This window comes from Primulina eburnea, chromosome 9 (assembly GCF_022965805.1).
Source record: "Primulina eburnea isolate SZY01 chromosome 9, ASM2296580v1, whole genome shotgun sequence".
NCBI lineage: Eukaryota > Viridiplantae > Streptophyta > Magnoliopsida > Lamiales > Gesneriaceae > Primulina > Primulina eburnea.
This window is the reverse complement of record NC_133109.1, coordinates 4,568,843-4,583,845: the sequence shown is the minus strand read 5'-3', so window position 1 is coordinate 4,583,845 and position 15,003 is coordinate 4,568,843. Positions and strand designations below refer to the sequence as shown.

The 15,003-nt window shown below is 37.1% G+C and overlaps 2 protein-coding genes across 5 annotated transcripts in view; one reads left to right on the top strand and one right to left on the bottom strand.

Moving 5' to 3' along the window:
* Positions 1 to 10,992, top strand: part of LOC140841162 (protein FLX-like 3) — a 104,600-nt gene extending 93,608 nt beyond the window's left edge. For 3 of the 4 annotated variants that reach the window (XM_073208386.1, XM_073208384.1, XM_073208383.1), the window contains 4 exons: positions 487 to 1,024; positions 1,140 to 1,285; positions 2,490 to 2,572; positions 2,677 to 4,141. In XM_073208386.1, coding sequence (XP_073064487.1) covers positions 498 to 1,024; positions 1,140 to 1,285; positions 2,490 to 2,572; positions 2,677 to 2,760 — 840 coding nt within the window. In that variant the 5' untranslated portion in view covers positions 487 to 497 and the 3' untranslated portion in view covers positions 2,761 to 4,141. Of the gene's footprint in view, positions 1 to 438; positions 1,025 to 1,139; positions 1,286 to 2,489; positions 2,573 to 2,676; positions 4,142 to 6,103; positions 6,158 to 10,459 lie in introns of those variants that run through there. The other variant, XR_012120107.1, reaches the window with a different exon arrangement.
* LOC140841161 (phospholipase D alpha 4) lies at positions 10,738 to 13,798 on the bottom strand. The gene is made up of 4 exons (XM_073208382.1): positions 13,583 to 13,798; positions 12,896 to 13,444; positions 11,607 to 12,804; positions 10,738 to 11,500 (listed from the first exon to the last, which is right to left on the bottom strand). Exons 1-4 carry the CDS (start codon positions 13,667 to 13,669, stop codon positions 11,067 to 11,069), a joined length of 2,268 nt encoding a protein of 755 aa, XP_073064483.1. The 5' UTR covers positions 13,670 to 13,798; the 3' UTR covers positions 10,738 to 11,066.
* Between the last annotated feature and the right edge of the window lie 1,205 nt (positions 13,799 to 15,003).

The window sequence follows — 15,003 nt, the reverse complement described above, 5'->3', positions numbered from 1 at the left end:
TTGGTCTCCTCTTCATATGACCAAATTATGTTAGACATGTGTCCCTAATTTTATTCTCTATGGGGACTATAACTAAGTAGTTCATACTCTTTTCATTCCTAATCTATCCTTACCTACACCTAAGTAGTTCATACTCTTTTCATTCCTAATCTATCCTTACCCATTTTGCTACATATGCATCTTAATATACACAAAAGTTTTGATTAAATCAATTGATTCCTAGTGACAAGTTGTTTTATTTTATTTAATTGAATGATCGTGGGTCCTGAAGGATCTTTGACAAGGGGACTGCCTCCCTTCAAAAAGTTGTTTTTACCTCTCATAATTTGACTGAAGCACCAACACTCGTAAACTTAATGCGGAGTTTAGCATGATCTTGTAGTGTTGTTACCTTGTTGCTGAACTAAGTTTTAGCTTTGCCTTTGGAACTTGTTAGCTGTATGATTTCTTTTTGTTCCAATCTCACGAATGCATGTCTCTTTGCAGTCTAAGTTGAGATGGCAGGAAGAAATCGTGCTCGTGAATCATTCGATCACAGGCGTGGATATCCCCCAGAAGGACCTGTTGTTCGAGTACCTTTGGCCCGGCCAGTTCCTCCTCATCCTGCTCTGTTAGAGGAAGAACTTGAAATTCAACATGTTGAGCTTCGCAGACTTCTGGGTGAAAACCGTAGACTTTTTGAGGATCGAATTTCTTTAGAACGAGAGCTAACTGCTGCTAAGGAAGAGGTCCGCCGCATGAATCTTGCCATTGCTGATATTCACACTGAACAAGACCTGCAATCTAGGGAGCTTACGGAAAGGAGTATGAAGCTGAAGGCTGATCTTCGTGCAACCGAGCCTCTAAAAAGTGAAGCAGCACAACTTCGAGCTGAAGTTCAGAGACTGAGCACCATTAAGCAAGATTTGTCTGCGAAGGTTCATTCCCTCTCTCAAGAACTCGCAAAGCTGCAAGGTGATAACCGTCACATTCCTGTTTTGAGGACTGAGATCGATGGACTGCATCAGGAACTGTTGCGCGCTAAGTTTCGTTTCGCAATTTTTCATATTTCTATAAAAGTTTTTTCACCTCTTTTTGTTAGGAATTTTTTTTGTCTTCATGATATTTTCGGACCTTAATCAAGTGCCATTGATGTTTAGAAATGCCATTGATTACGAAAAGAATGCAAACATTGAGCTGAGAGAACAGAGACAGGCAATGGAAAAAAACATGGTCACAATGGCACGTGATGTTGAAAAGCTTCGTTCTGAGCTGGCAAACTCTGGTGCTAGATCTTGGAGTTCAGGTGGATACTTTTTCATGTCATGCTTTTGCAAGGCTTTTTCATCCTTCGCATGACACTTATTTTAAATGAAAATTGTGAAAACTTTCCAGTCTCTCTTCTTGTTTTCCTCATGTGAAATGAATATATTGAAATTTGATAATGCTTTTTGATACTAGTTGTGGTCCATTGCTAATTTGCTACATAGAAATGCCCATCTCCTTTCCAGTTCACAGTTTATCTTATTCTATGACTGGATAGTGAGTACATTTTCTGTTACAGAGTTGTATTGTATCTGTTGGTTCAGAATTTAACATATATTTTTTTCATGTATTTTCTTCATTTACTATGTAGATTGTTGTAATGGTTTTGGAATAAGTCATATACTTAGACTTCTTTAGGAGAAATGAGACTTTTCTGTTTGTTTGTCATTTGCTATCTTGTACATATATTCCAATGTTACTTGATGCTTTTGCTTATCATTTTCCTTTCTGAATTTAAAAATGCAAACTTCACCATGTTGTTGATCAAAATTTTCTAGTTATTTGGACTTGTTAACCTCTAAACTGCAACTTAGTAATACTGAAAAGTCTTCCATTTGCTGGAGGTTCATGACTTTGACGGATTGCTTAATTTGGGTTGCTAATGTGGCTTTTGGTACTAATTACTTTTGCTTAATTTGGCCCAGAATTTGTGGATAATAGATTATTGTTTACTTGCATGTTCCTTATTCTTAATTTCATTTATATGATAGTAGGACAGCAATAAATATACCAATACCATGCAGATGGTTTATCCCAAAAGTTACTTTTGGTCGTGTGTTTGCAAGCTTTGAATGTTCTATGGTGTAATATAAGCCTTATAATAAAAGGTGAACGGTGTAAATGATTGCCTACCACCACCTTTGGACTGCAATTTTTGTCATTTGTTCCCTATTCAGCTAATTGTTTTGTTTGTTCTTAGCGGTGGCAGACCTCTATTACATCAACCAGGCTTAATGAAATTTTCTAGCATGACTGTTATTGATTTGGAAAGGGCTTAAATTCCTTTTGCCAGCAAGCATATATCTTTTTTTTTTGAGTTTTTGTATACTGGAAAATCGTCCTCTCCTTTTATCAATCCATCCTCTACGATTTATTCAATTAGTCTGTTTGACGTTAAATTTAACTTATTATCGTGCTTATGCTGTTATATTCATCATCTTGATTTTGCCTATCTGGCTGTTAAGGTGGACCGTTTGGAATGATGGAATTCGGCAATCCCAGTTCTAGCTTTCCTACTCCTTACGACAATGGATATGGGATCCATCAGGTTTAGATTTAATAATCAAATACACCAGATTTTCATTCTTTTTCACTTGAGACATTTTGTGTGAGGAGCTATTTTGTTTTTTGACCTTTACTGTTTTGTTACAGGGTGCTATACATAAGGTTGGTCCATATGGATCAGGTTCTGCTTCCTGGGGTGGCCTTGAAAAACCGCGGATGACTCGACGTTGAGATATGGATGGATGTAAAGGAAACCTCTTGGCAGCTCAAATCAAGACTCTTGTTTTCTGAAGCCCAATAGTGAAGTGAAAGAGAGTGTGATTTCATGAATTTGTGCGTACTAAGACCAGTAGCCTAATTATATATATATTTATGCCTTTACTTACCTTTATAGGAGATTAACACTTCTATCTTTTATCTAATGCTATCATCTGTCTTTATGACTATAATTCTGCTCAATAGCATTTTCATGCTGCCTTGGCTGGTTTTTGCCTTAAATTTGTGGTTTCGCTGTTTCTGTTACTTTTTATCAAATCATTATGTCATTAAATCGTATATACATCCTCTTCAAAAAAAATTAAAAATCATCTCTACATCTTGTCGGTTGGTTTCTAGATTAGATGTACGATTGATGAAGTTGCAGGGTGGATTTCTCGTTGAAGTCGAGCAGTTTTGAGAGAAGAGGTGTGATTTTATGGTTGAGGGAGAGTTTTCCATCCAGAGGTCGCTTGAATGGAATTGAAATGGTTTGGCGGTGAAAATGTACTGCAGACGATGTACTTTATGCTTTTTGTAGTGAATTGGTTATGTGAAACAGCCAAACATTGTAATGTTGGTGGAGGTTCCTTTCGTATTGATGACTTTTCTCCATATTTAGTCCGTTTTGAATTACACGAAAGATGCTTCCGTGGCGTGATCTTGACATAAGGAGTCAGTTGCTTGTTTGGCTTCTCGTGGAAATTTGTTGAATTAGAATGTCCTTAGATGCTTCATAAGAGTTAATTTGATATGCGGTATCTTTTCAAGTTGTAGTGGATAGATAGTTCACCTAGAAGGTTGCCGTGAAACCAAATATATAATAATAAAAATTTTCATTTGAATGCCCCAAGAGGATCTAATGGAGATCATATTTTCTGTATCTAACCAATTAGAATGTGATGTGTGCTACTTTTCATTGGCATAGGAGCTTGGATTTGGTCTTTGTTAAGAGAGAGATGCATGTCGACAGATCTGATGTCATCTTTATAGCAGCATATACGATAGAGTAAACTTATGCAAATATTGAGGTTTGTGATATTTTTTAATGCCATGGATTAAAGACTCCAGTTACCACTGGAAAATTGCCGCTGCCTTTGTGATCTCGATCCACAACTGAACTTTGACCACCAAGATCGTGTCTTAATTTTGTTTTGGGTGTGTTATGGTAAGATACTTGCTGTGAATGAGAATGAGTTTCTGTTATATGTCGGTAAAAACTGTGTTTAGGAATGATTATTTCATTGTATCGCCGATATGCTGCAAAGAAATCTCTGGAAGGTTGTGCAATACTAGTTTAGGTCGAATATCTTGCGCTGGAGTTACCTGTGCGACTGTTGTATCGACATGGTGCTGCTATCAGAATTTTTATAGGGCTCATCCAGAGAGCTTGTTTAGTGGCATCTGAGAAGCTGGGAAATGAAATATTTTCATGGTTTAGTCATAATTTTGGTCACTGGAAGTTGGAAAGTTCACTTCATTTTCTTTGGAGGAGCACTTAGGAACTGCCTATATAGGCTTACTGCTGCAAGTGTCGAATCTGTTCTTATTTATTTGACTCGTCGTTTCATCTTTCGGCCTGTCCAGACTTTAGCAATAGTAGCACCTTGCAAATGTGCAAGAAGTTCCCATTCAGTTGCCATTTTTGTGTTTCCCTGAATTCTTTCTATGTAGTCGAGTAGCTTTTGCTATCTCTGTGGTAAACAAGGTGCCCTATAAGTCACCATGATCGTGGAACAACTGAAAGAAGAAGTGGTGATGACTGCTCTATGATGAAGCTGGCTTCACTACATAGGCAAGTATCCTCCTGTTAAATAGGTAATGTGTCATGACTGGTTTGTAATTTATATCTATATGATTATGCTCAGGTGCTTCCCCTACCCCTTCCCCTTCCCCTTCCCTTCCCTTCCCCTTCCCCTTCCCGTCACTGGTTCATACAGTTGCCTTCTGTTAATCAAGACTGCGTAAGGACTTCTTGAATTATTTGTCCTGATCTGATTTAATATAATGCTTAACATTTTCATCATGCTGAATGTAATTGAGAAGTTTGATAGTTGAGTGCAGGTATAGTATTACCGTTTTTCCAAATTATATGGTCTTTTCGCTCTGGCTCCCTTTCTCTCTTGTTATTTTCAATTCCAAGATTCACAAAAAAACAGATGGGCAAGGAGTAGTAAGCGGCTTTGCCGTGGTTCTCCAGGAATGTGATCTTAGGTTTTTGGAGCTAGGAAATATGAGAAAATATCTGAGCTGGTTTGGTGTGTTAACATGGGATATCTATTCCACTAAGTTGTGATATGTTTGGATAGGTGAACAGAATTAGAATGTCCCCATGCAACATTTCATCATGTAATCAATTGGCCTCATCATCTATATTATCGGCAGATATGTTATTGGCTGACCATCTGTGTGATTTTCACCAATCTGGTTATTCAGAGGTTTCTGCTTGTACAGTTTAAAAGAAATTATAGAACCAATTCTCTCCTGGGAAGTATCCTTTGAGACAATGAAAACTCTATCCCATAGTCGATAGAAAGGAGATTAATATGGATTGAATAGAATGATGTTCTCAACGCTGCCATAAGACACCGTGCATGAAGTTATTGTAGGTTACAACCCTATTTTTATTATTATCACTTGTTGAATTTATAATTTGGTGCGAGTGGCCTTTAAGTTGGTCTTCTATTACATGCTTGTTCCAGCCACCATTGGAGGGGGACAGATTGATTAGAGTTTGGGCTTTGGAGAAGTCTGTATATGCAGTGATCTAATGAATTTCGGGAGTTAATTATCCATAGGATTGTTATGTCAAAGCAATCTTGGTGGTGTAATGTTGTTTCTCTTAACATTTTTAGCGGAGACAAGTAAGCAGGCCACAATACCAGGTTAAGCAATCCACACATTTCCATTGTTGTTGCTTGTTTTGGGATGACTCGCGACATAATCATCTGCGGTGATTGGATTATAATCTATTAGAAAGGTGGCCAAGAAGGAATATATTTTCTTGGAGGTATTACCAAAGTTAGTGTTTGAATTCCGAATTCCCTAGGCGAATCAAGGGTAATATTTCATTGCGTCCAGCCATGTCTGTTTCTGTTGTGGATACTTAGATGATTTTGTTTAGGATTATCGACTTGGCTCTTGCTTTCTGTTTTGATTACTTTATCGAATTACTAGTGTTATTCAAGGATATCAAATGGTTGTTTTGGCTATAAGTTTTCTTGTTATGTTTTTATGAAGTCTCACCTTTAGTTTTATTAATTAATGTCATCGTTTTCTCTTAACACATATTTATTTTTTCTGTTTGCTCTTCTTGCAGATTGGGAAATTGCTTTTATCGAAATTCTCCCGAAAGATACGGTCATTGGACCAGGTACATGTTTTGACCATAGTTCCAAAATAGCGGTTGCAAATTGAGTTTCTTTGATCGTTGATTGGTGATTTTTTTTATCTGGCTTTATGGATGTTTCTATTCTAAAAAAATCAGTATTGCGATGTTTTGTTTGATCTGGAAAGGCAATAAAAATAATGGAAATAAAATCATGTATTGATACTTAGGAAGTACAAATTTATGTGGTTCTATGCATGTGATTCAGATGTGTCTGCATTGAGAATTCTCCAGACTCCTTCAGTCACCCACTGTGGGCACATGAATACAAGTCAAATATTTAGTTATTCTAATTTGACACACTAAAATTCTGTTCAGATAGGGATGTAAACGACCCAAATCGAACCGAACAATATTAGGCTCGATTTCGGCTCGTTTAAGATGTATATAGGCTTGAGCTCGAATCATAGTTGTCAAGAGCTCAAGGCTCACCAAAGCGCACAAGGGCCATGGAGCCTGAGGCGGAAGGCGCAAGGCGAATCACACACCTTACTGAAGCAAGGCTCACATTTTTAGATTTAAAATTTAAATGTATGTATCTTAGAATAAATATATTAATATATGAGATAATTAAGTCACGGTTTCACGCAAAACAAAAAATGATTAATAAGATCATAGTAATTTGTAATACGATTAAACTTTTTCAATCATCATAGTTCATTTTTTTCCATCGTATCATCAGAGTCCCCAGAACTTTCGGACTTGTATTCTTCTTGGTCTTTATCATTTTCTTGATCAACATCAATTTTTTCTTCCTCTTCATCCTAAAGATGTGAAATCATTCTTTTTTTTAGTTGTTTTGGATGTAGATGCCCTCAACTCGTTCTTCTGTTCAGATCTCTCTTCTTCTGATTCCGACGTTGGGTTGCTAGGCTTTTTGCCTTGAAAAAGTAAAAAAAGAAAAATCACAACTTCCAAAGCTAGTTCAGGTGAGTGCCTAGGCTTGCCTTAATGAATCATTGCGCCTGGGACTAGTCCTTGCCATAGGCGAGAGGCTCGCCTTTTACAACTATAACTCGAATCGAGCTTTTATCACGAGGTTCGAGCTCGAATCGTTTTGAAATTACAAAGCTCTTGAATAGCTCGAGCTCGGTTTGTTAATAGCTCATTTATTATGTTTAACGAGTTTGACTCGAGCTAAGTTCGTTAAGCAGGTTCGTTTTCGAGCTCGTCAAGCATACAAATGAGCTCACGCTTGAGCTTGATTCTAGCTCGTTAAAGATAGAATCGAGCTCGAGATACCATAAAATGTATATTATTTATTGTATATCTATAAACTAATTCTAAATTAAGACAGAAAAGGGTAAATTCATTCATATATAACTAATTCTAAATTAAGACAGAAAATGGTAAATTCATTCATATATAACCAAAACGACTTTTGAATGTCACTTTCTCTGCCAACCCCAAAACGACTTTTGAATGTCACTTTCTCTTGCAAGGACTTTTGAATGTCACTTTCTCTGCCAACCCCAAATCCCATCCATTTTCATGTATCCCCTAGATGCTCTTGATAATTTTCTTCCACATCGACCCTCTTTCCACAGACCCTCTCCACCACCATTTCCCAAGTAGAGCCTTATTTCTGAGACATATATCCCCCAATCCTAAACCGCCTTTATCCTTTGGTTTACACACTTGCTTCCATCCGACCACATGGCAATGTTTTTCCCCGTCATCACCATCCCACAAAAAGTCCGTCATCATTTTCTCCATCATTGTAGCCACCTTAATTGGAACTTTGAAAAGTGACATGAAATAAGATGGCATTGCACAAAACACGGCTTTAATCAAAATGAGTCGGCCGCCCCTTGATAAGAATGATTTTTTCCAACTTGCCAATTTCTTGGACATTTTGGAGAGAACAGGTTCCCAGAATTCCATTTTTGTTGGATTACCTCCTAATGGTACCGCGAGATACTTAATAGGCCAACTCTCCTTTTTGCACCCAAAAGCTATCGCCAAATCATTGACTTCCTCGTCCAAGCAATTTAATCCCAACATCACACTTTTTCCCAAATTAATATTCAACCCAGAAATTTTGCCGAACAGACCGAATATGTCCAGTAATGCCAACACATCGTTTTTTGATTTTGCGAAGAACAAAGTATCATCAGCAAATTGTAAATGCAAATTTCGAGTTTATCTTTCCCTACTTCAAGCCCCCTTAATTCATTATCTGCCCTTGACTTGTCAACCATCTTCCCCAACCCATCGACAACTAGATTGAACAGAAACGGTGATAAAGGATCCCCTTGTCTTAAGCCTCTTTCCTGTTTTTCCCATCGGTTTTCCATTTATTTTTATTACTATAAACCTATAAAATTATATTATTATTCTATGAGTTTATTATTTAATTAATATTGTTGTTAGAAAGCCAAAGCGGCAATGTCGTTATAAGATTTAGATTATATTTATTTATTTATTTTGCTAGTTTTTAAAAGAATGTTTCGGCATAATGTATACAAGTTTATTCAAATTTGCAATGGGCTTAGTAGTGCAAGTTCATATTATTTTAATGGTTCAGTGTTTTTAAATGAAATCGTTGATATGTTTTGTTGAGTTTTATGTATAATTATGTTTTTTTTTAAATAATATTTTAGTATAATAATTTATAAATTTACTAAACCTGCCTAGTGGTTTAAATTTTGGAGGGAGAAAAGGATAACTTGGTGCATTTGTTTATGTTCTGTTATGTTATTTTATGTATTTAATGAACATTTTAATATAGTGATCTGCAAATTAAATTTTAAAAACAATTGTGGTTAAGTGGTGTAAATCATCATTTTTCCAGAAGGTCTTGTTTTCAAATAATCAAATCCTTACAAATGCATTAATACTAATAATTTTATTTGTGAACTCGATGAATGAGCCGAGCTCGAGCTCACGAGTCATGTAGACAAGCATATTCATGATTATGTAGACAAGCCAAGCTCGAAACAAATAAATGTTCCGAACTCAAGCTTGAGCTTGCGACACATATACACTAACATGTTTGCGAACAGTGAACAAGCCGAGCTCGAGCTCGCGAACAGGCGCGCAAGCTCACGAGCCCAATATCCTAATGTTCGAGCTCGGGTCGGCTCGATAATATTAAAAGAACGAGCTTTTCATCGAGCTAAACTCCGAATGGCTTGCAAGCTGCTTGGTTCGTTTACATTACTAGTTAGGGGCACCCTGAATTAACCAAAATGAAATAATTTGGTTAAATTCTCATAATTCGAGATGCCGTCATTATGTGCTGAATGAATAATTGAATAGAAGAAAGCCATAGAAATTTTGATGATTTTGTATACATGTTCTGAATTCAGGAAGGACGACCATGAGGTTCCTCTTCTTTTTTGCCTGTAGAAAAATGTTTATACCTGGGACGTTAGGTTTTTGACTGCCAATACAAACTGAATATGAGTGTTTTGATCTCTTGGGGTTTTCAACCCAATTCCTTTTCTTTCTTTTTTTCAATATCGGGCATCTTTAGTTAACTTTGTCGCGGAGTAGCACTAGCACGAAACTTCTTTTCTTTACCTTGTCAAAATCCTGCCTTATTTGTTTATTAGGGACGCTAGCAGGGTGCCCCCTGTATTAAATTAATAGTCTTTTACATTACACACCACCCCCCCCCCCCCCCCAAAAACACCAACCCTTGTTTTAAAAATTGAGATGTAAAATTGCTGGCATATTCAGCTGTATTTATATGTACTTTGTACCCCTCGAAACCCGAATATTTACTTGCAAAGTGCATACAAGCACGACTGAATATGCCAGGGGTTTTGTGCCTCATTTTTCAAAACACAGGGTGTGAAAGATCATTAATTTAATACAGGTTCTATTTTTTAGGTTTTCATAAAGGGTGGTATATGTGCCATTATCCACTAGTGGTATTGGTCAGGGGAAAACTTCGAATTTTAGTCGCGGTGCACGGGCAGGGTTGCTTTAGTGTATTTGAGCCAAGGGCTCTCAAACTGATTTTTGTGTGGAAAAATTACAAATGCATAAACATTTGTTTTTTGAATAAATTGGCCCCGTCTTTCATTTTTTTGGAGAAGCCGTGTATGTCTATTCAGTTGGGAATATATATATATATATATATATATATATATATATGTAATTTTATGCAGTTTGTCTCTTTTCTATGTATGGACTGATATTTTAAATATTTGATCTTCCCCTACTTGTCTTGAGTTTTGCCTTTGTCCCAAATAAAGGATAATCTATTTCTTTTTATTTTATTTTCATTATTATTTTGTTGTTGGAAATTCTAAATTTCTAATTGCTTTCTTTATGCAGATTTCGCCTGGCATCTACCGTTCAACTACAAATTCTACTTTCAATTTGCGAAACTGGTGCTGAGAAATGATGAAGTCTGCTTATTACCACAATCCAATGGTTGGCAATACACCCGGAGTAGCTCCCCGGTGCAGCATATAACTTCTTCCAGTGTAACATGGAATTTGCTGATGAAATCTATGGGATAAAACCCGTGTCAGCTACCAGGAGCTGATGGGCAGACGGCCCATGTAGTTGCTCTCCGCGAGAAGAAGCTTGATATTTTTTTTTAGTTTTAAGTTTCTTCGTCCGATGCGGTAAATTGCATTCTTTTTGTAATTTTTGAACCCCAGCTTTTTCCATGCCAATATTTTGTGACTTCCGCGAAGAAAAGAAGATTATTTTCCAATCAAAACTCCATTTGAACTTACTCTCCGGTACTTCACGAAAATTCGAAGCAGATTGATGGGTTTGTTACGTATGTTAAAAACCAAAGGAAACTTGCTGCACGTTATATATATATCGATAATGAATCACGATGGTTTACAGATATCCTACAGAGCCTTGTCAGAACCAATGAATGATGATAAATCAAGCAGATGTGATAAAATCGAAGCCATAGCCCTTGCTATGTAGTAAATATGGATGACAAAACCTTGGATCTCTTCCCTCTCACCGGTGTTTTGGTGTCTGGAAAACAGCCCTCACCCTCTGCTAAATCCTCAACGCGACCTTCTTTGGTTACATTGACAGGATAACTCACTAAATGGACACCTCCCATATCTTGTATCTCGTCCCGACTGTAACTTTCCCACATATCGTCTCCCACCGATCGAATACTTTGCACGCACTTCAAACTTTGAGGCTCTCGGAAAACTTCGTGAGCTTTTCCGGTATGTTCGTACCATAGTGACATACGAAATGAAAGAATGTTCTTGTTGTCTGAATTGCTTTCCTCACTTCTTGGTTGATAGCATCCTATCGCAATCTCGGTATCTCGTTGTCCATCCATCGATCTTTGGTTGATGTTTGCAGAACCAATTAGCAAGTAAGTATCGTCCACTGAAAACCAACAAAGCACTAGTGAAACTCCATTTAGTGAACAAAATTCATAATTCAACCGGGCTTTTGAATTCACAATTTCACAAGTTTTATGATTACTTCTTACCTATCATGATCTTGGAGTGCACATAAACCATGAACCTTCTATGTTTCTGTGCATTCCAGTACTGTGTTCCTTGATGAGGTGTGTATGGAGGAACGAACTCTCCTTTTACCTCCTTTTCCTTATTAGCCAGGCAGAAGAAATTCAAGTAATCCCTTGGATGTTCTTGCCCACCACTTTTTTGAATCGCTTCTCCTACAATCCCATACATCATTTGCATTGTTTCCCTCGTCCAGTGCAGTATGTCTTGCACCGTTTCACTATCTGCTGCTCCCTCTGGCCACATTGGTATCACAACATATACCGCAAACCGTTCCCTTGCCTTGATTTTGCTTGCTACTTTTAGTGCAATCTCAACAGGAATCAAGTTCCTGCATCCGCAATGCTTGTTCGCATCCCAAAGATGACAACCTCCAATGAAGTACTGATTCTCGACGTATATAAACCTTTCCGCACACCTGATTGCCTCGACATAAGCTTCGTGGATGCTTCGTTCAGTGGTAACGTTTTCAGTCGAAGGGTAAGCGGAAAGATGGTCAATTGACCGAAAAACTTGGACATTCCAGTTTCTTTGAGGAGAACTGGTTATGGAATTAGGCTGCTGAGATAATTCTGGAACGGAACTGAGTTGAACTAGTAAGTTGTGATCACATTGTTTAGTCCATCTTTGCTCGAAATTGGTTAAAATGTCTCGTGCAGCTTGGCCAGTTACGCAGGCATGCGTGTCATGCCATGGCTCTCTTGGCCCTCCTTTATGCAGACTAGCCCCTGGTAGACTGGTTTGGTAGAAATCGTAGCAATGGGATTCTGTGTTAAGTGTTCGAAAAAGTGAATGTTCTTCTGTGTCATACCTTCCATCACAGAGATCGAAACCACCAAGAAAGCTTGTGATTTCTCGATTTCTTGAAGAGGGAAGAACCCGAATATCCACTGTTATCGTCTTCTGATGATGGGCAAAGGCTGTTGGGAATTTATTGTGCAGTCTAGGGCACAGTTTGCATATCACTTTAGTATGCTTGAAATAGGCTAATGCATCTTCATCTTGAGTTCCCATGATCCCTTTATTCTTAATGACTGGCAGGGATGTTTCATCATCCCAAAGCATGATTCTCACCGCCACGCCTTCGTCTGCTTTTCGCTTCAATAATTCACCGAGCTTCACCCCTCGTGCATGAGGGATGTCTGTTTGAGGGTCGCGCACCTAAGTAAATACGTACATGATGTGTCAGAAATCAAGAAAATGAAATGGTGGATGCCAAGTATGAGGTTATGAACAGAGTTCTTGCACGTACTAGGGCCATTTTAGGATTTAATGACCATCCTGCAATATAAATCAAATGCTTTGCACCATCAATAGAAATATAAATATCTTCCCACAAATTTCTTGGCTTCTCACAAAGATCAAACGGCGGTTGAAACGTGGGACGATGATGAGCATCTTGATACAATTTGACACTGCAATTCGACCTCAAGGGAAATGCAGCATTCTTAATCCCTTTATACAATACCGTGTCCCAATTTTTCGCACTTTCTGCTTGTTTAAACCGTACAATAAACTGTAACTTGAGCTTCTTGTTTGGTTTTCCATTTGCTTTGGAGAGTGGGAAATAGCCATTGATTGAACTTTGTTCATGTAAAAGCTTGTTAGCTTGGATGTCGATTTTTCCCAAGACAGAACGTTTTCTTTTCATGGTAATTGTAATGGTTGTATTTGGTTGATGGGCGCAGAGGATTTGAAAGGTTTGGTTCCAAACACGGTCTCGTTCCTGCGTAGTTTTCGCCATTGTTTTATTGTCTACTTTGATTGACACATAGGTAGGCTTTCCACTCGCAGATATGCACTGCAATACACGGTATGCTGTCTTAGTATCTCCTTGAAATAAAGTTGTTTTCCTTAAAAACCTGTATCATTCTTAAAATAACCAGAAGAAAAAATGTTTCCTGTCTAAAATTTCTCAAAATGTAACTAAATTATGTACCTTGAATGGGAGGGATGGTTTGTTCACGGTGGCGCGAAAGATAGTTACTTCAAGCGTTCCATGAAAGAATGCGTGCTTGTGTTCCATCGACGTAGCTCGACTCTAACTTCTTTAAATCAATTTCTAGAATATAAATTCTTAGGATCGCCAAAAAAATCGAGGGGGTGAAAAGACCCTCTAAAATGAGTGAGAGGAGTTCCTTGAAATGCAATGAGATGAGCATTGCCAGTCCATGTTGTGTGCGTATATATTGTATGATAAATAAATTCAGTTTGAGCTGTTATTGTAATTCAAGAAATCGAAGAAAACGTGTGAAGCATAGATTTTAAATCTTAGAGGGAAATCAATAGTATGGCTTCTTGTTTTTCCTTTAAGCCAAAGTTTTAAAAGATCTAACATTTATAATGGTTTGTTTTTTATGTTCTAATTTTAAATAGGTTATGGAATTATCATATCATGAGAATTTATTTGACCAATTCAATTGTAAGGTAATTATGTTTAGGTAAAAACTTGTGTGAGACGGTCTTACAGGTCGTATTTTGTGAGATAAATATCTTATTTGGGTCATCTATAAAAAAATATTACTTTTTATGTTAAGAGTATTACTTTTTAGTGTGAATGTCGATAGTGTTGACTCGTCTCACAGATAAAGATTCGTGAGACTGTCTCACAAGAGACCTACTCTTATATTTAAGTAATATGCTCGATTTACATTAGGTAGTGAGAAATAACATTATGCAAATGTCATTCAATCAGTTATTTTATAGCACCTGAATTGGTTGATGGTGTGAACGTTGACGTCTAGGTCTCAAGTTCGAATCTTACAAAAATCTTACTTTCTTGAACTGATATGCAGTTTCTACAAGTTTATATGATGTGTAGGTTTAAAGATTAACGTACATATCTAACATACACCCAAAAAGTAATTCACCGTTCATAAAAAAATTAATTTTTGTGCATTTTCAATGGAAAATGAGTTAAAATTGAAGAATGTTTAAATGTATATTGTCATGTGTACATGTAAAACTTGTGTTAATTACACTCAAGACTTTTTCCTTGCATTGATCAAATTATGGTAGAGAGTTGCTTTTGGCTTAGGTTTTGGTGGTATCGTTATTCCAAGAAATTCGAAGACTTGGAGGCAAGTAGTCCTTTCGAGGATTTATAAAATAATAAGTAGCGTGTGGAATAAATTAAATCTAGGGAGAATTATTATTTTTCTTAAAGTTGTGGTGACCATTATTATATTTATGAATTTTAAAAAAAAAAGACAAAAACTTGTGTGAGAAAGTCTCACGGGTCGTATTTTGTGAGATGGATATCTATCTGAGTCATTCATAAAAAAATATTACATTTTATGTTATAAGTATTATTTTTTATTGTGAATATGAGTAGAGTTGACTCGTCTCACAGATAAAGAT